General features: G+C 54.0%; 1 protein-coding gene across 6 annotated transcripts in view; it reads left to right on the top strand.

The window, feature by feature from the left end:
- The window catches only part of LOC144944852 (uncharacterized), a 95172-nt gene that overhangs the window by 64878 nt on the left and 6801 nt on the right, over positions 1–23493 (top strand). For all 6 annotated transcript variants that reach the window (XM_078873120.1, XM_078873299.1, XM_078873088.1 and 3 more), the window contains 6 exons: positions 12311–12518; positions 16085–16230; positions 16506–16638; positions 18597–18673; positions 19829–19907; positions 20652–20779. In XM_078873120.1, coding sequence (XP_078729246.1) covers positions 12311–12518; positions 16085–16230; positions 16506–16638; positions 18597–18673; positions 19829–19907; positions 20652–20779 — 771 coding nt within the window. The remainder of the gene's footprint in view (positions 1–12310; positions 12519–16084; positions 16231–16505; positions 16639–18596; positions 18674–19828; positions 19908–20651; positions 20780–23493) is intronic.

Below are 23493 nucleotides of genomic sequence, written 5' to 3'. Positions count from 1 at the left end.
AGATGATGGTGAGTAGTAGATGATGGCGAGTAGTAGATGGTGGCGAGTAGTAGATGATGGCGGGTAGTAGATGATGGCGGGTAGTAGATGATGGCGAGTAGTAGATGATGGAGAGTAGTAGATGATGGCGGGTAGTAGATGATGGCGAGTAGTAGATGATGATGGGTAGTAGATGATGGTGAGTAGTAGATGATGGTGAGTAGTAGATGATGGCGGGTAGTAGATGATGGTGAGTAGTAGATGATGGTGAGTAGTAGATGATGGTGAGTAGTAGACGATGGTGGGTAGTAGATGATGGCGGGTAGTAGATGATGGTGAGTAGTAGATGATGGCGGGTAGTAGATGATGGCGGGTAGTAGATGATGGCGACTAGTAGATGATGGCGAGTAGTAGATGATGGCGGGTAGTAGATGATGGCGAGTAGTAGATGATGGCGGGTAGTAGATGATGGCGGGTAGTAGATGATGGCGAGTAGTAGATGATGGCGGGTAGTAGATGATGGCGAGTAGTAGATGATGGCGAGTAGTAGATGATGGCGAGTAGTAGATGATGGTGAGTAGTAGATGATGGCGAGGTGTAGATGATGGCGAGTAGTAGATGATGGCGAGGTGTAGATGATGGCGGGTAGTAGATGATGGCGAGTAGTAGATGATGGCGAGTAGTAGATGATGGCGAGTAGTAGATGATGGCGAGTAGTAGATGATGGCGAGGTGTAGATGATGGCGAGTAGTAGATGATGGCGAGTAGTAGATGATGGCGAGTAGTAGATGATGGCGAGGTGTAGATGATGGCGGGTAGTAGATGATGGCGGGTAGTAGATGATGGCGGGTAGTAGATGATGGCGAGTAGTAGATGATGGCGAGTAGTAGATGATGGCGGGTAGTAGATGATGGCGGGTAGTAGATGATGGCGAGTAGTAGATGATGACGAGTAGTAGATGATGGCGAGTAGTAGATGATGGCGAGTAGTAGATGATGGCGAGTAGTAGATGATGGCGGGTAGTAGATGATGGCGAGTAGTAGATGATGGCGAGTAGTAGATGATGGCGGGTAGTAGATGATGGCGAGTAGTAGATGATGGCGAGTAGTAGATGGTGGTGAGTAGTAGATGATGGAGGGTAGTAGATGATGGTGAGTAGTAGATGATGGCGGGTAGTAGATGATGGTGAGTAGTAGATGATGGTGAGTAGTAGATGATGGTGAGTAGTAGATGATGGTGGGAAGTAGATGATGGTGGGTAGTAGATGATGGCGGGTAGTAGATGATGGTGGGTAGTAGATGATGGTGAGTAGTAGATGATAGCGAGTAGTAGATGATGGCGGGTAGTAGATGATGGCGGGTAGTAGATGATGGTGAGTAGTAGATGATGGCGGGTAGTAGATGATGGCGGGTAGTAGATGATGGCGGGTAGTAGATGATGGCGACTAGTAGATGATGGCGAGTAGTAGATGATGGCGGGTAGTAGATGATGGCGAGTAGTAGATGATGGCGAGTAGTAGATGATGGCGAGTAGTAGATGATGGCGAGGTGTAGATGATGGCGAGTAGTAGATGATGGCGAGGTGTAGATGATGGCGGGTAGTAGATGATGGCGAGTAGTAGATGATGGCGAGTAGTAGATGATGGCGAGTAGTAGATGATGGCGAGGTGTAGATGATGGCGAGTAGTAGATGATGGCGAGTAGTAGATGATGGCGAGTAGTAGATGATGGCGGGTAGTAGATGATGGCGGGTAGTAGATGATGGCGGGTAGTAGATGATGGCGAGTAGTAGATGATGGCGGGTAGTAGATGATGGCGAGTAGTAGATGATGGCGAGTAGTAGATGATGGCGAGTAGTAGATGATGGTGAGTAGTAGATGATGGCGAGGTGTAGATGATGGCGAGTAGTAGATGATGGCGAGTAGTAGATGATGGCGAGTAGTAGATGATGGCGGGTAGTAGATGATGGCGGGTAGTAGATGATGGCGGGTAGTAGATGATGGCGAGTAGTAGATGATGGCGGGTAGTAGATGATGGCGGGTAGTAGATGATGGCGAGTAGTAGATGATGGCGGGTAGTAGATGATGGCGAGTAGTAAATGATGGCGAGTAGTAGATGATGGCGGGTAGTAGATGATGGCGAGTAGTAGATGATGGCGAGTAGTAGATGATGGCGGGTAGTAGATGATGGCGAGTAGTAGATGGTGGCGAGTAGTAGATGATGGCGAGTAGTAGATGATGGCGAGTAGTAGATGGTTGCGGGTAGTAGATGATGGCGAGTAGTAGATGATGGCGAGTAGTAGATGATGGCGAGTAGTAGATGATGGCGGGTAGTAGATGATGGCGAGTAGTAGATGATGGCGAGTAGTAGATGATGGCGGGTAGTAGATGATGGCGGGTAGTAGATGATGGCGGGTAGTAGATGATGGCGAGTAGTAGATGATGGTGGGTAGTAGATGATGGCGGGTAGTAGATTATGGTGAGTAGTAGATGATGGCGGGTAGTAGATGATGGCGGGTAGTAGATGATGGCGAGTAGTAGATGATGACGAGTAGTAGATGATGGCGAGTAGTAGATGATGGCGAGTAGTAGATGATGGCGGGTAGTAGATGATGGCGGGTAGTAGATGATGGCGAGTAGTAGATGATGGCGGGTAGTAGATGATGGCGAGTAGTAGATGATGGCGAGTAGTAGATGATGGCGAGTAGTAGATGGTGGTGAGTAGTAGATGATGGAGGGTAGTAGATGATGGTGAGTAGTAGATGATGGCGGGTAGTAGATGATGGTGAGTAGTAGATGATGGTGAGTAGTAGATGATGGTGAGTAGTAGATGATGGTGGGAAGTAGATGATGGTGGGTAGTAGATGATGGCGGGTAGTAGATGATGGTGGGTAGTAGATGATGGTGAGTAGTAGATGATAGCGAGTAGTAGATGATGGCGGGTAGTAGATGATGGCGGGTAGTAGATGATGGTGAGTAGTAGATGATGGCGGGTAGTAGATGATGGCGGGTAGTAGATGATGGCGGGTAGTAGATGATGGCGACTAGTAGATGATGGCGAGTAGTAGATGATGGCGGGTAGTAGATGATGGCGAGTAGTAGATGATGGCGAGTAGTAGATGATGGCGAGTAGTAGATGATGGCGAGTAGTAGATGATGGCGAGGTGTAGATGATGGCGAGTAGTAGATGATGGCGAGGTGTAGATGATGGCGGGTAGTAGATGATGGCGAGTAGTAGATGATGGCGAGTAGTAGATGATGGCGAGTAGTAGATGATGGCGAGGTGTAGATGATGGCGAGTAGTAGATGATGGCGAGTAGTAGATGATGGCGAGTAGTAGATGATGGCGGGTAGTAGATGATGGCGGGTAGTAGATGATGGCGGGTAGTAGATGATGGCGAGTAGTAGATGATGGCGGGTAGTAGATGATGGCGAGTAGTAGATGATGGCGAGTAGTAGATGATGGCGAGTAGTAGATGATGGTGAGTAGTAGATGATGGCGAGGTGTAGATGATGGCGAGTAGTAGATGATGGCGAGTAGTAGATGATGGCGAGTAGTAGATGATGGCGGGTAGTAGATGATGGCGGGTAGTAGATGATGGCGGGTAGTAGATGATGGCGAGTAGTAGATGATGGCGGGTAGTAGATGATGGCGGGTAGTAGATGATGGCGAGTAGTAGATGATGGCGGGTAGTAGATGATGGCGAGTAGTAGATGATGGCGAGTAGTAGATGATGGCGGGTAGTAGATGATGGCGAGTAGTAGATGATGGCGAGTAGTAGATGATGGCGGGTAGTAGATGATGGCGAGTAGTAGATGGTGGCGAGTAGTAGATGATGGCGAGTAGTAGATGATGGCGAGTAGTAGATGATGGCGAGTAGTAGATGGTTGCGGGTAGTAGATGATGGCGAGTAGTAGATGATGGCGAGTAGTAGATGATGGCGAGTAGTAGATGATGGCGGGTAGTAGATGATGGCGAGTAGTAGATGATGGCGAGTAGTAGATGATGGCGGGTAGTAGATGATGGCGGGTAGTAGATGATGGCGGGTAGTAGATGATGGCGAGTAGTAGATGATGGTGGGTAGTAGATGATGGCGGGTAGTAGATTATGGTGAGTAGTAGATGATGGCGAGTAGTAGATGATGGTGGGTAGTAGATGATGGTGGGTAGTAGATGATGGAGGGTAGTAGATGATGGTGGGTAGTAGATGATGGCGGGTAGTAGATGATGGTGGGTAGTAGATGATGGAGGGTAGTAGATGATGGTGAGTAGTAGATGATGGGGGGTAGTAGATGATGGGGGGTAGTAGATGATGGTGGGTAGTAGATGATGGTGGGTAGTAGATGATGGCGAGTAGTAGATGATGGCGAGTAGTAGATGATGGCGGGTAGTAGATGATGGCGAGTAGTAGATGATGGAGGGTAGTAGATGATGGTGAGTAGTAGATGATGGCGAGTAGTAGATGATGGAGGGTAGTAGATGATGGCGAGTAGTAGATGATGGAGGGTAGTAGATGATGGCGAGTAGTAGATGATGGCGGGTAGTAGATGATGGTGAGTAGTAGATGATGGCGGGTAGTAGATGATGGCGAGTAGTAGATGATGGTGAGTAGTAGATGATGGCGAGTAGTAGATGATGGCGGGTAGTAGATGATGGTGAGTAGTAGATGATGGCGAGTAGTAGATGATGGCGGGTAGTAGATGATGGCGAGTAGTAGATGATGGCGGGTAGTAGATGATGGCGGGTAGTAGATGATGGAGGGTAGTAGATGATGGCGAGTAGATGATGGTGGGTAGTAGATGATGGCGGGTAGTAGATGATGGAGGGTAGTAGATGATGGCGAGTAGTAGATGATGGCGGGTAGTAGATGATGGAGGGTAGTAGATGATGGCGAGTAGTAGATGATGGCGGGTAGTAGATGATGGCGAGTAGTAGATGATGGCGGGTAGTAGATGATGGTGAGTAGTAGATGATGGCGAGTAGTAGATGATGGCGGGTAGTAGATGATGGCGAGTAGTAGATGATGGTGAGTAGTAGATGATGGCGAGTAGTAGATGATGGCGGGTAGTAGATTATGGTGAGTAGTAGATGATGGCGAGTAGTAGATGATGGTGAGTAGTAGATGATGGCGAGTAGTAGATGATGGGTAGTAGATGATGGCGAGTAGTAGATGATGGCGAGTAGTAGATGATGGCGAGTAGTAGATGATGGCGGGTAGTAGATGATGGCGGGTAGTAGATGATGGCGAGTAGTAGATGATGGTGAGTAGTAGATGATGGCGGGTAGTAGATGATGGCGAGTAGTAGATGATGGCGGGTAGTAGATGATGGCGAGTAGTAGATGATGGCGGGTAGTAGATGATGGCGAGTAGTAGATGATGGCGAGTAGTAGATGATGGCGAGTAGTAGATGATGGCGGGTAGTAGATGATGGCGAGTAGTAGATGATGGTGGGTAGTAGATGATGGCGGGTAGTAGATGATGGTGAGTAGTAGATGATGGCGGGTAGTAGATGATGGCGGGTAGTAGATGATGGCGGGTAGTAGATGATGGCGAGTAGTAGATGATGGCGAGTAGTAGATGATGGCGGGTAGTAGATGATGGCGAGTAGTAGATGATGGTGGGTAGTAGATGATGGCGAGTAGTAGATGATGGCGAGTAGTAGATGATGGCGAGTAGTAGATGATGGCGGGTAGTAGACGATGGTGGGTAGTAGATGATGGCGAGTAGTAGACGATGGCGGGTAGTAGATGATGGCGAGTAGTAGATGATGGCGGGTAGTAGATGATGGCGGGTAGTAGATGATGGCGGGTAGTAGATGATGGCGAGTAGTAGATGATGGTGAGTAGTAGATGATGGCGGGTAGTAGATGATGGCGAGTAGTAGATGATGGTGGGTAGTAGATGATGGCGAGTAGTAGATGATGGCGGGTAGTAGATGATGGCGAGTAGTAGATGATGGTGGGTAGTAGATGATGGCGAGTAGTAGATGATGGTGAGTAGTAGATGAAGGAGGGTAGTAGATGATGGCGAGTAGTAGATGATGGCGGGTAGTAGATGATGGCGAGTAGTAGATGATGGCGGGTAGTAGATGATGGCGAGTAGTAGATGATGGTGGGTAGTAGATGATGGCGGGTAGTAGATGATGGTGAGTAGTAGATGATGGTGAGTAGTAGATGATGGTGGGTAGTAGATGATGGCGGGTAGTAGATGATGGTGGGTAGTAGATGATGGCGGGTATTAGATGATGGCGAGTAGTAGATGATGGCGAGTAGTAGATGATGGCGGGTAGTAGATGATGGCGGGTAGTAGATGATGGCGGGTAGTAGATGATGGCGGGTAGTAGATGATGGCGAGTAGTAGATGATGGCGAGTAGTAGATGATGGAGGGTAGTAGATGATGGCGAGTAGTAGATGATGGCGAGTAGTAGATGATGGCGAGTAGTAGATGATGGGTAGTAGATGATGGCGAGTAGTAGATGATGGAGGGTAGTAGATGATGGCGGGTAGTAGATGATGGCGAGTAGTAGATGATGGCGGGTAGTAGATGATGGCGGGTAGTAGATGATGGCGAGTAGTAGATGATGGCGAGGAGTAGATGATGGCGAGTAGTAGATGATGGCGAGTAGTAGATGATGGGTAGTAGATGATGGCGAGTAGTAGATGATGGCGGGTAGTAGATGATGGCGAGTAGTAGATGATGGGTAGTAGATGATGGTGAGTAGTAGATGATGGCGAGTAGTAGATGATGGCGAGTAGTAGATGATGGGTAGTAGATGATGGTGAGTAGTAGATGATGGCGAGTAGTAGATGGTGGTGAGGAGTAGATGATGGAGGGTAGTAGATGATGGCGAGTAGATGATGGCTGGTAGTAGATGATGGTGAGTAGTAGATGATGGCGAGTAGTAGATGATGGCGAGTAGTAGATGATGGCGGGTAGTAGATGATGGCGAGTAGTAGATGATGGGTAGTAGATGATGGTGAGTAGTAGATGATGGCGGGTAGTAGATGATGGTGAGGAGTAGATGATGGCGAGTAGTAGATGATGGCGGGTAGTAGATGATGGCGGGTAGTAGATGATGGCGAGGAGTAGATGATGGTGAGTAGTAGATGATGGCGAGTAGTAGATGATGGGTAGTAGATGATGGTGAGTAGTAGATGATGGCGGGTAGTAGATGATGGCGAGTAGTAGATGATGGAGGGTAGTAGATGATGGCGAGTAGTAGATGATGGCTGGTAGTAGATGATGGTGAGTAGTAGATGATGGCGAGTAGTAGATGATGGCGAGTAGTAGATGATGGCGAGTAGTAGATGATGGCGAGTAGTAGATGATGGCGGGTAGTAGATGATGGCGAGTAGTAGATGATGGCGGGTAGTAGATGATGGCGAGTAGTAGATGATGGCGGGTAGTAGATGATGGCGAGTAGTAGATGATGGCGGGTAGTAGATGATGGCGAGTAGTAGATGATGGCGGGTAGTAGATGATGGCGAGTAGTAGATGATGGCGGGTACTAGATGATGGCGAGTAGTAGATGATGGCGAGTAGTAGATGATGGCGGGTAGTAGATGATGGCGAGTAGTAGATGATGGAGGGTAGTAGATGATGGCGAGTAGTAGATGATGGCGGGTAGTAGATGATGGTGAGTAGTAGATGATGGCGGGTAGTAGATGATGGCGAGTAGTAGATGATGGCGGGTAGTAGATGATGGCGAGTAGTAGATGATGGTGAGTAGTAGATGATGGCGGGTAGTAGATGATGGCGAGTAGTAGATGATGGCGGGTAGTAGATGATGGTGAGTAGTAGATGATGGCGGGTAGTAGATGATGGCGAGTAGTAGATGATGGCGGGTAGTAGATGATGGCGGGTAGTAGATGATGGTGAGTAGTAGATGATGGCGGGTAGTAGATGATGGCGAGTAGTAGATGATGGTGGGTAGTAGATGATGGCGGGTAGTAGATGATGGTGAGTAGTAGATGATGGCGGGTAGTAGATGATGGCGAGTAGTAGATGATGGTGGGTAGTAGATGATGGCGGGTACTAGATGATGGCGGGTAGTAGATGATGGCGGGTAGTAGATGATGGCGAGTAGTAGATGATGGCGGGTACTAGATGATGGTGGGTAGTAGATGATGGCGGGTACTAGATGATGGCGAGTAGTAGATGATGGTGGGTAGTAGATGATGGCGAGTAGTAGATGATGGTGAGTAGTAGATGATGGCGGGTAGTAGATGATGGCGGGTAGTAGATGATGGTGGGTAGTAGATGATGGCGAGTAGTAGATGATGGTGAGTAGTAGATGATGGCGAGTAGTAGATGATGGCGGGTAGTAGATGATGGCGGGTAGTAGATGATGGTGAGTAGTAGATGATGGCGGGTAGTAGATGATGGCGAGTAGTAGATGATGGTGGGTAGTAGATGATGGCGGGTACTAGATGATGGCGGGTAGTAGATGATGGTGAGTAGTAGATGATGGAGGGTTGTAGATGATGGCGGGTAGTAGATGATGGCGGGTAGTAGATGATGGTGAGTAGTAGATGATGGTGAGTAGTAGATGATGGAGGGTAGTAGATGATGGCGAGTAGTAGATGATGGTGAGTAGTAGATGATGGTGAGGAGTAGATGATGGTGAGTAGTAGATGATGGTGAGTAGTAGATGATGGTGAGTAGTAGATGATGGCGCGTAGTAGATGATGGCGAGGAGTAGATGATGGTGAGTAGTAGATGATGGTGAGTAGTAGATGATGGTGAGTAGTAGATGATGGCGAGGAGTAGATGATGGTGAGTAGTAGATGATGGTGAGTAGTAGATGATGGTGAGTAGTAGATGATGGCGCGTAGTAGATGATGGCGGGTAGTAGATGATGGCGAGTAGTAGATGATGGCGAGTAGTAGATGATGGCGAGTAGTAGATGATGGGTAGTAGATGATGGCGAGTAGTAGATGATGGCGGGTAGTAGATGATGGCGGGTAGTAGATGATGGCGAGTAGTAGATGATGGTGAGTAGTAGATGATGGCGGGTAGTAGATGATGGCGGGTAGTAGATGATGGCGAGTAGTAGATGGTGGTGAGTAGTAGATGATGGCGGGTAGTAGATGATGGCGGGTAGTAGATGATGGCGAGTAGTAGATGATGGCGAGTAGTAGATGGTGGTGAGTAGTAGATGATGGTGGGTAGTAGATGGTGGTGAGTAGTAGATGATGGCGGGTAGTAGATGATGGTGGGTAGTAGATGATGGCGGGTAGTAGATGATGGCGAGTAGTAGATGATGGCGAGTAGTAGATGATGGCGAGTAGTAGATGATGGTGGGTAGTAGATGGTGGTGAGTAGTAGATGATGGCGGGTAGTAGATGATGGTGAGTAGTAGATGATGGCGGGTAGTAGATGATGGCGAGTAGTAGATGATGGCGGGTAGTAGATGATGGCGAGTAGTAGATGATGGCGAGTAGTAGATGGTGGTGAGTAGTAGATGATGGCGGGTAGTAGATGATGGCTGGTAGTAGATGATGGTGAGTAGTAGATGATGGCGAGTAGTAGATGATGGCTGGTAGTAGATGATGGTGAGTAGTAGATGATGGCGGGTAGTAGATGATGGCGGGTAGTAGATGATGGTGAGTAGTAGATGATGGCGAGTAGTAGATGATGGCGAGTAGTAGATGATGGCGGGTAGTAGATGATGGTGAGTAGTAGATGATGGCGGGTAGTAGATGATGGCGAGTAGTAGATGATGGAGGGTAGTAGATGATGGCGAGTAGTAGATGATGGCGAGTAGTAGATGATGGCGAGTAGTAGATGGTGGTGAGTAGTAGATGATGGAGGGTAGTAGATGATGGCGAGTAGTAGATGATGGCGAGTAGTAGATGATGGTGAGTAGTAGATGATGGCGGGTAGTAGATGATGGCGAGTAGTAGATGATGGCGAGTAGTAGATGATGGCGAGTAGTAGATGGTGGTGAGTAGTAGATGATGGCTGGTAGTAGATGATGGTGAGTAGTAGATGATGGCGAGTAGTAGATGATGGCGAGTAGTAGATGATGGCGGGTAGTAGATGATGGCGAGTAGTAGATGATGGTGGGTAGTAGATGATGATGAGTAGATGATGGCGGGTAGTAGATGATGGTGGGTAGTAGATGATGGTGAGTAGTAGATGATGGCGGGTAGTAGATGATGGTGAGTAGTAGATGATGGTGAGTAGTAGATGATGGCGAGTAGTAGATGATGGCGGGTAGTAGATGATGATGAGTAGATGATGGCGGGTAGTAGATGATGGTGAGTAGTAGGAGGCACGCCCACACAGGGAGACAAATACGAGGTCACAGACGCTCTGTCTGTGGGGTTGGGGTGAGACGGTGGCACAGGGAGAGAGGCGGAGGCTGCGTCTGTGGGGTTGGGGAGCTCACGGAGACACGGGGAGGAGGAGTAGGAGGAGACCCAGAGCGGAGACAGGGAGAGGAGACAGGGAGAGGAGACACAGGTAGGTGGAGGAAGAGGAGACGGGTAGGAGTAGAAGGAGACAGGGCGGAGTGGAGTAGAGACGGCGTCCAGGAGGAGGCGTCGTGGTTTGCTGCGTCCCTCTGGAGGCAGCCGCTCAACGCGCCCCACTCAGCAGCTTCCCCTTCACAGAGAGACGCAGCGCATTGGTCGTGACGTCGTGACGTCACTACGTCGTGACGTCATGGTGTAGTGACGTCACACCGTAGTGAGGACGCACTTGGAGACACTCGCACCGTCAACAACAACAAGCAGCAGCCTGACGCACCGTCATGTGCACCTCCGTCGGCACGCACGTGTCAACACACGTAAACACACGTGTCAACACACGTTTCGACACGTGTGTAAACAAACTTGTAAACACACGTGTAGATACACACGAACAGGCATGTAATCACGCATGTAAACACAAATGTAACACAAACACAATGTAAACACGTAAATTAGCATGTGAACACGAATTTAAACAAGCATGTAAATACATTGAACACGCATGTAAACACGAATGTAAACACGTAGATAAGCATTGTACACATGTAAAACGCGCGGGGTGAGACACACGGGGTGACGTCACCGCCTTCATGTCCCTTCATCAACCAGCGCTACATGCTGCCACGGGGACACACTCGTGTGTTCACATGCTTATTCACCCGTGTGTCTCACCCCGTGTGTCTCACCCCGTGTGTCTCACCCCGTGTGTCTCTCCCCGTGTGTCTCTCACCCGTGTGTCTCTCCCCGTGTGTCTCTCCCCGTGTGTCTCTCCCCGTGTGTCTCACCCCGTGTGTCTCTCCCCGTGTGTCTCTCCCCGTGTCTCTCACCCCGTGTGTCTCTCCCCGTGTGTCTCTCCCCGTGTGTCTCTCCCCGTGTGTCTCACCCCGTGTCTCTCACCCGTGTCTCTCCCCGTGTGTCTCACCCCGTGTGTCTCACCCCGTGTCTCTCACCGTGTGTCTCTCCCCGTGTGTCTCCCCGTGTCTCTCTCCCCGTGTCTCTCACCGTGTGTCTCCCCGTGTCTCTCTCCCTGTGTCTCTCCCCGTGTGTCTCACCCCGTGTCTCTCTCCCCGTGTCTCTCTCCCCGTGTCTCTCTCCCCGTGTCTCTCTCCCCGTGTCTCTCTCCCCGTGTCTCTCTCCCCGTGTCTCTCTCCCCGTGTGTCTCACCCCATGTGTCTCTCCCCTTGTCTCTCTCCCCGTGTCTCTCACCCAGTGTCTCTCTCACCCCGTGTCTCTCTCCCCGTGTGTCTCACCCCGTATCTCTCACCCCGTGTCTCTCACTCCGTGTCTCTCACCCCGTGTCTCTCACCCCGTGTTTCTCACCCAGTGTCTCTCTCTCCCCGTGTGTCTCACCCCGTGTCTCTCACCCCGTGTCTCTCTCCCCGTGTCTCTCACCCCGTGTCTCTCACCCCGTGTGTCTCACCCCGTGTCTCTCTCCCCGTGTCTCACCCCGTGTGTCTCACTCCGTGTCTCTCACCCCGTGTGTCTCTCACCCCGTGTGTCTCTCCCCTTGTCTCTCTCCCCGTGTCTCTCTCCCCATGTGTCTCTCTCCGTGTCTCTCACCCCGTGTGTCTCACCCCGTGTCTCTCACCCCGTGTCTCTCACCCCGTGTCTCTCACCCCGTGTGTCTCTCTCCCCGTGTGTCTCTCTCCCCATGTGTCTCACCCCGTGTCTCTCACCCCGTTTCTCTCTCACCCCGTGTGTCTCTCACCCCGTGTGTCTCACTCCGTGTGTCTCTCCCCGTGTGTCTCACCCCGTGTCTCCCCGTGTGTCTCACCCCGTTTCTCTCACCCCGTGTGTCTCCCCGTGTCTCTCACCCCGTGTGTCTCACCCCGTGTTTCTCTCCCCGTGTGTCTCCAGGCCATACGCAGGCTGCTGGTGTGCACCGTCTCTCTGCTGGGGAACCTCTCCCGCGAGCCAGAGAACCGCGCCTGCTTCCGCCAGAGCAACGCGGTGCCCGTGATGCAGGAGATGCTCAAGAAGGACGACGCGGCAGCCAGGATAACTGCCCTGCTGGTCATCGCCCACGTGCTGGAGGAGAGCGACTGCGACCCCCTGGGAGAGACGAGTAAGCACCTCTCAGCGCACCCGCACGGACCGCTCCTCGCCTGCGGCACTCGGCACTCGGCACTCCCCTCCCTCGTGCGGCTGTAGTCAGACGAGGGCTGTAGACGTCACCGTGTCCGCGTTGAAGAAGACGGTGACACGCGGCACGCGGGAGTCTAAAGAAGAAGATCCCCCGCATAGCCTCAACAGACTGTTGGGCCAAGTGCTGTTGACGATCAGCTGTGAATACTGGCGTGGCATACGAGGTGGTGGATGGGCATGGTGCTGGGCGCGGCGCTGGGCGCATAAATAATGTGTTTATGTTACTAGGTAAGGCCCCACTGAGCGATGTGGGTATTGTTTAGAAGCGACGTGGCCACCACAAGTGACAGCTCAACCAAGTGGCTCACCACGTGGACATTTCTAGCAGCCAAATACTCTGACATGGTCTGGTGGAAACCTGAATCGAGGCGTCTGTTGTATCGATTCTGCGCACAGTTTATCCGACAGCCACGTTAGAGTATCGATTAATCGAGGGTTAATCACCGCGTCGATTAATATGTACACACATAGCACCACGCGTACACACAGAGTCATAGCAATAGCTGTACACACATAGCACCACGCGTACACACAGAGTCATAGCAATAGCTGTACACACATAGCACCACGCGTACACAAAGAGTCATAGCAATAGCTGTACACACATAGCACCACGCGTACACACAGAGTCACAGCAATAGCTGTACACACATAGCACCACGCGTACACACAGAGTCATAGCAATAGCTGTACACACATAGCACCACGCGTACACACAGAGTCATAGCAATAGCTGTACACACATAGCACCACGCGTACACAAAGAGTCATAGCAATAGCTGTACACACATAGCACCACGCGTACACACAGAGTCACAGCAATAGCTGTACACACATAGCACCACGCGTACACAAAGAGTCATAGCAATAGCTGTACACACATAGCACCACGCGTACACACAGAGTCATAGCAACAGCTGTACACACATAGCACCACGCGTACACAAAGAGTCATAGCAATAGCTGTACACACATAGCACCACGCGTACACACAGAGTCATAGCAACAGCTGTACACACACAGCACCACGCGTACACACAGAGTCATAGCAATAGCTGTACACACATAGCACCACGCGTACACAAAGAGTCATAGCAATAGCTGTACACACATAGCACCACGCGTACACAAAGAGTCATAGCAATAGCTGTACACACATAGCACCACGCGTACACACAGAGTCACAGCAATAGCTGTACACACATAGCACCACGCGTACACACAGAGTCATAGCAATAGCTGTACACACATAGCACCACGCGTACACACAGAGTCACAGCAATAGCTGTACACACATAGCACCACGCGTACACAAAGAGTCATAGCAATAGCTGTACACACATAGCACCACGCGTACACACAGAGTCACAGCAATAGCTGTACACACATAGCACCACGCGTACACACAGAGTCATAGCAATAGCTGTACACACATAGCACCACGCGTACACAAAGAGTCATAGCAATAGCTGTACACACATAGCACCACGCGTACACACAGAGTCATAGCAACAGCTGTACACACATAGCACCACGCGTACACACAGAGTCATAGCAACAGCTGTACACACATAGCACCACGCGTACACACAGAGTCATAGCAATAGCTGTACACACATAGCACCACGCGTACACACAGAGTCATAGCAATAGCTGTACACACATAGCACCACGCGTATACACACAGTCATAGCAATAGCTGTACACACATAGCACCACGTGTACACAGAGAGTCATAGCAATAGCTGTACACACATAGCACCACGCGTACACACAGAGTCATAGCAATAGCTGTACACACATAGCACCACGCGTACACAAAGAGTCATAGCAATAGCTGTACACACATAGCACCACGCGTACACACAGAGTCATAGCAACAGCTGTACACACATAGCACCACGCGTACACACAGAGTCATAGCAACAGCTGTACACACATAGCACCACGCGTACACACAGAGTCATAGCAACAGCTGTACACACATAGCACCACGCGTACACACAGAGTCATAGCAATAGCTGTTAAACCACACGCTTGTGTCTCATACCCCACACTCACAATGTCACAGTTGTGTAATCACACACGTGGGCGATTTTCGAAAATTTGGACTGCAACCCACTCTTGCGATCACATCACAGGATCTTTAACGGTGAAGTAGACGGGGCATTTTACTCCGGTTATTACACCGCAGTAATAACCAGGGCGGCCGCTGGATTTGAACCTTAAACCTCTGCACCAAGCGGCGGAGGCGCCACCGCTGGGCTGTGTCGGTGTGGGTGACACGTGACACGTGGTGGGCTGAGTGGGGGACACGTGACACGTGGTGGGCTGAGTGGGTGACACGTGGTGGCTGTGTGGGTGACACGTGGTGGGCTGAGTGGGTGACACGTGGTGGGCTGAGTGGGTGACACGTGACACGTGGTGGGCTGAGTGGGTGACACGTGGTGGGCTGAGTGGGTGACACGTGGTGGGCTGAGTGGGGGACACGTGACACGTGGTGGGCTGAGTGGGTGACACGTGGTGGCTGTGTGGGTGACACGTGGTGGGCTGAGTGGGTGACACGTGGTGGGCTGTGTGGGTGACACGTGGTGGGCTGTGTGGGTGACACGTGACACGTGGTGGGCTGAGTGGGTGACACGTGGTGGGCTGAGTGGGTGACACGTGGTGGGCTGAGTGGGTGACACGTGGTGGGCTGAGTGGGTGACACGTGGTGGGCTGTGTGGGTGACACGTGGTGGGCTGAGTGGGTGACACGTGGTGGGCTGAGTGGGTGACACGTGGTGGGCTGAGTGGGTGACACGTGGTGGGCTGTGTGGGTGACACGTGGTGGGCTGTGTGGGTGACACGTGGTGGGCTGAGTGGGTGACACGTGGTGGGCTGAGTGGGTGACACGTGGTGGGCTGAGTGGGTGACACGTGGTGGGCTGAGTGGGTGACACGTGGTGGGCTGTGTGGGTGACACGTGGTGGGCTGAGTGGGTGACACGTGGTGGGCTGAGTGGGTGACACGTGGTGGGCTGAGTGGGTGACACGTGGTGGGCTGTGTGGGTGACACGTGGTGGGCTGTGTGGGTGACACGTGACACGTGGTGGGCTGAGTGGGTGACACGTGGTGGGCTGAGTGGGTGACACGTGGTGGGCTGAGTGGGTGACACGTGGTGGGCTGAGTGGGTGACACGTGGTGGGCTGTGTGGGTGACACGTGGTGGGCTGTGTGGGTGACACGTGACACGTGGTGGGCTGAGTGGGTGACACGAGGTGGGCTGAGTGGGTGACACGTGGTGGGCTGAGTGGGTGACACGTGGTGGGCTGAGTGGGTGACACGTGGTGGGCTGAGTGGGTGACACGTGGTGGGCTGAGTGGGTGACACGTGGTGGGCTGAGTGGGTGACACGTGGTGGGCTGAGTGGGTGACACGTGGTGGGCTGAGTGGGTGACACGGGACACGTGGTGGCTGAGGAGTGATGGTCACTGCGCGTCTCGTTTCAGACACCACTAACGAGCTGCTCCAGGCCATCAGTCGGCCCACCGTGTACGGCCGATACAAGTCGGTGGGTGGTGAGATGATATCCCTGACGGAGGAGCTGCTGGAGTCTCTGGCCATGCTGTCCGTGTGCTGGCCGGTGCGCAGGAAGGTGAGCACTCACACCGCACCACCCACGAGGCACCGCACCACCCACTCGCACCGCACCACCCACAAGGCACCGCACCACCCACGAGGCACGGAGTCGGCCCTGGGCGCCGTGCCGGGTGTCGCGCGCCGCCATCGTCGCTTCCCCGCCGGGACGTCGTCGCGGGTCGGTCGACGGCGCCGCCCGCGACGTGAATCTGTGGCGCTTCCGAGCCGCTTCCCGCTTGCGCCGAGGTTCACCGTCGCTCCTCGCGGCTTCCGCGCCGCTTCTCTCGTCAGATCTACGAGGCGGGCGCCGTGGCTCCGCTGGTGCAGAGCCTGAGGCAGGGCCGCTCCGCGGAGAAGCTCCACGCAGTGACGACGCTCAGCAGACTCAGCCGCGACCCCGGCACCTGCTCCCAGATGAGGCAGGGTGAGGAAGGAGGGCAGCTCTCCCTGCACACTCAGCAGCACGTCACACACCACGTGTATATATATACACTACATATAGTATATACACACTATATATACTACATGTATCTACTATATATACACACTACACATACACTATATATACACTACATATATACACACTATAGCGTGTATATATATACACTACATGCGCTACACACTGAGCATCGCTTTACCCAGGATACATGTACACACACTGCACAACACACTGCTGTGTGTAGTGAGTGTTGATGTGTATGTGCTGTATATACTTGTATGAGTGTTGGTGAGATTGTGGTGAGTGTTGATGTGTTTGTGCTGTATATACGTGTATGAGTGTTGGTGAGAGTGTGGTGAGTGTTGATGTGTTTGTGCTGTATATACTTGTATGAGTGTTGGTGAGAGTGTAGTGAGTGTTGATGTGTTTGTGCTGTATATACGTGTATGAGTGTTGGTGAGAGTGTGGTGAGTGTTGATGTGTTTGTGCTGTATATACTTGTATGAGTGTTGGTGAGAGTGTAGTGAGTGGCGAGTGTGTATGGTAAGTGAGTGGTGAGTGTGAGGAGTGTATGGTGAGTGTTGTGTGCATGGTGAGTGGTGAGTGTGTGTATGGTGAGTGGAGAGTTTGTGTATGGTGAGTTCATGGTTTGAGAGGTGAGTGAGTAGTGAGTGAGTAGTGAGTGGTGAGTGAGTGGTGAGTGAGTGGTGAGTGTGTGATCAGTGTGTGGTGACTGAGTGGTGAGTGAGTTGTGAGTGAGTTGTGAGTGAGTGGTGAGTGAGTGTGTATAGTGAGTGGTGAGTGAGTGGTGAGTGTGTGGTGAGTGAGTGTTGAGTAAGTGGTGAGTGTGTAGTGAGTGAGTGGTGAGTGTGTATGGTGTGTGTAGTGAGTGGTGAGTGTGTATGGTGAGTGAGTGAGTAGTGAGTGAGTGGTGAGTGTGTAGTGAATGGGTATGGTGAGTGAGGTGTGAGTGGTGAGTGAGTGTGAGTGGTGAGTGAGTGGTGAGTGTGTGTGGTGAGTGAGTGAGTGAGTGGGTGAGTGGTGAGTGAGTGGTGGGTGAGTGGTGAGTGAGTGGTGAGTGAGTGGTGGGTGAGTGGTGAGTGAGTGGTGAGTGAGTGGTGAGTGAGTAGTGAGTGAGTGGTGAGTGAGTGAGTGAGTGGTGAGTGAGTGGTGAGTGGTGAGTGAGTGGTGAGTGAGTGGTGAGTGTGTGGTGTGAGTGAGTGGTGAGTGAGTGTGTGTATGGTGAGTGAGTGTGTAGTGAGTGAGTGTGTGGTGAGTGAGTGAGTGGTGAGTGAGTGGTGAGTGGTGAGTGAGTGGTGAGTGTGTGGTGTGAGTGAGTGGTGAGTGAGTGTGTATGGTGAGTGAGTGGTGAGTGAGTGGTGAGTGAGTAGTGAGTGAGTGGTGAGTGAGTGAGTGAGTGGTGAGTGAGTGGTGAGTGGTGAGTGAGTGGTGAGTGTGTGGTGTGAGTGAGTGGTGAGTGAGTGGTGAGTGGTGAGTGAGTGGTGAGTGTGTGGTGTGAGTGAGTGGTGAGTGAGTGTGTGTATGGTGAGTGAGTGTGTAGTGAGTGAGTGTGTGGTGAGTGAGTGGTGAGTGAGTGGTGAGTGAGTGAGTGGTGAGTGAGTGAGTGAGTGGTGAGTGAGTGAGTGGTGAGTGTGTAGTGAGTGAGTGGTGAGTGTGTAGTGAGTGAGTGGTGAGTGAGTGGTGAGTGAGTGAGTGGTGAGTGAGTGGTGATTGAGTGGTGAGTGAGTGAGTGGTGAATGAGTGAGTGGTGAGTGAGTGAGTGGTGAGTGTGTAGTGAGTGAGTGGTGAGTGAGTGAGTGGTGAGTGAGTGGTGATTGAGTGGTGAGTGAGTGGTGAGTGAGTGAGTGGTGAGTGAGTGGTGAGTGAGTGGTGAGTGAGTGGTGAGTGAGTGGTGAGTGACTCTGAGTGTTTGTGTGTCACAGAGGGACAGCTTCACTGCCCCATATGGAGCACGAACCAGAACCAGCTGAGGGAGAGAGCGGCCGGCTCCTGGGGCAGCGTGAGGACCCCCACCTCCTCCTCTACACCTCCTCCTCTACACCTCCTCCTCCTCTACACCTCCTCCTCTACACCTCCTCCTCCTCTACACCTCCTCCTCCTCTACACCTCCTCCTCCTCTACACCTCGTCCTCTACACCACCACCTCTACACCTCCTCCTCTACACCTCCTCCTCCTCTACACCTCCTCCTCTACACCTCCTCCTCTACACCACCACCTCTACACCTCCTCCTCTACACCTCCTCTACACCTCCTCCTCTACACCTCCTCCTCTACACCTCCTCCTCTACACCACCTCCTCCTCTACACCTCCTCCTCTACACCTCCTCCTCTACACCTCCTCCTCCTCTACACCTCCTTCTCTACACCTCCTCCTCTACACCTCCTCTACACCTGCTCCTCCTCTACACCTCCTCCTCTACACCTCCTCCTCTACACCACCTCCTCCTCTACACCTCCTCCTCCTCTACACCTCCTCCTCCTCTACACCTCCTCCTCTACACCACCACCTCTACACCTCCTCCTCTACACCTCCTCCTCCTCTACACCTCCTCCTCTACACCTCCTCCTCTACACCACCACCTCTACACCTCCTCCTCTACACCTCCTCTACACCTCCTCCTCTACACCACCACCTCTACACCTCCTCCTCTACACCTCCTCTACACCTCCTCCTCTACACCTCCTCCTCCTCTACACCTCCTCCTCTACACCTCCTCCTCTACACCACCACCTCTACACCTCCTCCTCTACACCTCCTCTACACCTCCTCCTCTACACCTCCTCCTCTACACCTCCTCCTCTACACCTCCTCCTCTACACCTCCTCCTCTACACCTCCTCCTCTACACCTCCTCCTCCTCTACACCTCCTTCTCTACACCTCCTCCTCTACACCTCCTCTACACCTGCTCCTCCTCTACACCTCCTCCTCTACACCTCCTCCTCTACACCACCTCCTCCTCTACACCTCCTCCTCCTCTACACCTCCTCCTCCTCTACACCTCCTCCTCCTCTACACCTCCTCCTCTACACCTCCTCCTCTACACCTCCTCCTCCTCTACACCTCCTCCTCTACACCTCCTCCTCCTCTATACCTCCTCAGCGTGCAGTGACGCAACCCCCCCGTGCCCCCCTCACCCCCCCCTGTGCCTCAGGTCGTGCTCCGCGCCGTCAAGGGCTTCATCTCGTGCTGCTCCTCCTCCAGATCCAAGGAGGTGCAGGCTCGCCTCGCAGGTAACGGCAGCCCCTAGGCAACAGTAACCTGGCAACGGCAGCCCCTAGGCAACGGCAGCCCCTAGGTAACAGCATCCCCTAGGCAACGGCAGCCCCTAGGCAACGGCAGCCCCTAGGTAACGGCAGCCCCTAGGCAACGGCATCCCCTAGGCAACGGCAGCCTGGTAATATCAGTTCAGGGGACATGAGAAGAGACACAGGGGCAGCTGGGTGTTTGTTGCACCGAGTGGTTGCCCACGTCTGTTGCCCGCGTCTGTTGCCCGCGTGTGTTGCCCGCGTGTGTTGCCCGCGTGTGTTGCCCGCGTGTGTTGCCCGCGTGTGTTGCCCGCGTGTGTTGCCCGCGTGTGTTGCCCGCGTGTGTTGCCCGCGTGTGTTGCCCGCGTGTGTTGCCCGCGTGTGTTGCCCGCGTGTGTTGCCCGCGTGTGTTGCCCGCGTGTGTTGCCCGCGTGTGTTGCCCACGTCTGTTGCCCACGTCTGTTGCCCACGTGTGTTGTCCACGTGTGTTGCCCACGTGTGTTGCCCACGTGTGTTGCCCACGTGTGTTGCCCACGTGTGTTGCCCACGTGTGTTGCCCACGTGTGTTGCCCACGTGTGTTGCCCACGTGTGTTGCCCACGTGTGTTGCCCACGTGTGTTGCCCACGTCTGTTGCCCACGTGTGTTGCCCACGTGTGTTGCCCACGTCTGTTGCCCACGTGTGTTGCCCACGTGTGTTGCCCCGCGTGCGCCGCTCGCCGTGCCCCCAGGCGTCCCCAAGTGGCAGGAGGGTGACGTGCAGGCCTGGCTGGAGGAGAGCAGCCTGGGCGCCTACGGCCCCAACTTCACGCAGATCGACGGCCGCATCCTCCACTCCCTCCTGGAGATCCGCCAGCAGGTGGCACGGGGACACCGGGGGACACCACGTGGGGCACCACACACAGCACCACGTGGGGCACCACACACAGCACCACGTGGTGTCACCACACACAGCACCACGTGGTGTCACCACACAGCACCACGTGGGGTCACCACACAGCACCACGTGGGGTCACCACACACAGCACCACGTGGGGTCACCACACAGCACCACGTGGGGTCACCACACAGCACCACGTGGGGTCACCACACAGCACCACGTGGTGTCACCACACAGCACCACGTGGGGTCACCACACAGCACCACGTGGTGTCACCACACAGCACCACGTGGGGTCACCACACAGCACCACGTGGTGTCACCACACAGCACCACGTGGGGTCACCACACAGCACCACGTGGGGTCACCACACAGCACCACGTGGGGTCACCACACACAGCACCACGTGGTGTCACCACACAGCACCACGTGGGGTCACCACACAGCACCACGTGGTGTCACCACACAGCACCACGTGGTGTCACCACACAGCACCACGTGGGGTCACCACACAGCACCACGTGGGGTCACCACACACAGCACCACGTGGGGTCACCACACAGCACCACGTGGGGTCACCACACAGCACCACGTGGTGTCACCACACACAGCACCACGTGGGGTCACCACACAGCACCACGTGGGGTCACCACACACAGCACCACGTGTCAGGCTCATAGACACAGATGCCACGACCCCAAACCTGCAGCTCCTCACCTCCTCACCCAGCTCCTCACCCAGCTCCTCACCTCCTCACCCAGCTCCTCACCTCCTCACACAGCTCCTCACCTCCTCACCCAGCTCCTCCCCTCCTCACCAGGCTCCTCACCTCCTCACGCAGCTCCTCCCCTCCTCACCAGGCTCCTCACCTCCTCACCCAGCTCCTCACCTCCTCACGCAGCTCCTCACCTCCTCACCCAGCTCCTCACCCAGCTCCTCACCTCCTCACCCAGCTCCTCACCTCCTCACGCAGCTCCTCACCTAGCTCCTCACCCAGCTCCTCACTTCCTCACCCAGCTCCTCACCTTCTCACCCAGCTCCTCACCCAGCTCCTCACCTCCTCACCCAGCTCCTCACCTCCTCACGCAGCTCCTCACCTCCTCACCCAGCTCCTCACCTCCTCACCCAGCTCCTCACCTCCTCACCCAGCTCCTCACCTCCTCACCCAGCTCCTCACCTCCTCACCCAGCTCATCTCCTCACCCAGCTCCTCACCTCCTCACCCAGCTCCTCACCCAGCTCCTCACCTCCTCACCCAGCTCCTCACCTCCTCACCCAGCTCCTCACCTCCTCACCCAACTCCTCACCCAGCTCCTCACCTCCTCACCCAACTCCTCACCCAACTCCTCACCCAGCTCCTCCCCTCATCACCCATCTCTTCACCTCCTGACCCAACTCCTCACCCAGCTCCTCACCCAGCTCCTCCCTTCCTCACCCAGCTCCTCACCTCCTCACCCAACTCCTCACCCAGCTCCTCACCCAGCTCCTCACCTCCTCACCCAGCTCCTCACCTCCTCACCCAGCTCCTCCCCTCCTCACCAGGCTCCTCACCTCCTCACGCAGCTCCTCCCCTCCTCACCAGGCTCCTCACCTCCTCACCCAGCTCCTCACCTCCTCACGCAGCTCCTCACCTCCTCACCCAGCTCCTCACCCAGCTCCTCACCTCCTCACCCAGCTCCTCACCTCCTCACGCAGCTCCTCACCTAGCTCCTCACCCAGCTCCTCACCTCCTCACCCAGCTCCTCACCTTCTCACCCAGCTCCTCACCCAGCTCCTCACCTCCTCACCCAGCTCCTCACCTCCTCACGCAGCTCCTCACCTCCTCACCCAGCTCACCTCCTCACCCAGCTCCTCACCTCCTCACCCAGCTCCTCACCTCCTCACCCAGCTCCTCACCTCCTCACCCAGCTCATCTCCTCACCCAGCTCCTCACCTCCTCACCCAGCTCCTCACCCAGCTCCTCACCTCCTCACCCAGCTCCTCACCTCCTCACCCAACTCCTCACCCAGCTCCTCCCCTCATCACCCATCTCTTCACCTCCTCACCCAACTCCTCACCCAGCTCCTCACCCAGCTCCTCACCTCCTCACCCAGCTCCTCACCTCCTCACCCAACTCCTCACCCAGCTCCTCACCCAGCTCCTCACCTCCTCACCCAACTCCTCACCCAACTCCTCACCCAGCTCCTCCCCTCATCACCCATCTCTTCACCTCCTCACCCAACTCCTCACCCAGCTCCTCACCCAGCTCCTCCCTTCCTCACCCAGCTCCTCACCTCCTCACCCAACTCCTCACCCAGCTCCTCACCCAGCTCCTCACCTCCTCACCCAGCTCCTCACCTCCTCACCCAGCTCCTCCCCTCCTCACCAGGCTCCTCACCTCCTCACGCAGCTCCTCCCCTCCTCACCAGGCTCCTCACCTCCTCACCCAGCTCCTCACCTCCTCACGCAGCTCCTCACCTCCTCACCCAGCTCCTCACCCAGCTCCTCACCTCCTCACCCAGCTCCTCACCTCCTCACGCAGCTCCTCACCTAGCTCCTCACCCAGCTCCTCACCTCCTCACCCAGCTCCTCACCTCACCCAGCTCCTCACCCAGCTCCTCACCTCCTCACCCAGCTCCTCACCTCCTCACGCAGCTCCTCACCTCCTCACCCAGCTCCTCACCTCCTCACCCAGCTCCTCACCTCCTCACCCAG

This window comes from Lampetra fluviatilis, chromosome 1 (genome assembly GCF_964198595.1).
Source record: "Lampetra fluviatilis chromosome 1, kcLamFluv1.1, whole genome shotgun sequence".
Lineage (NCBI taxonomy): Eukaryota > Metazoa > Chordata > Hyperoartia > Petromyzontiformes > Petromyzontidae > Lampetra > Lampetra fluviatilis.
This window is presented reverse-complemented; position numbering and strand designations above follow the sequence as displayed.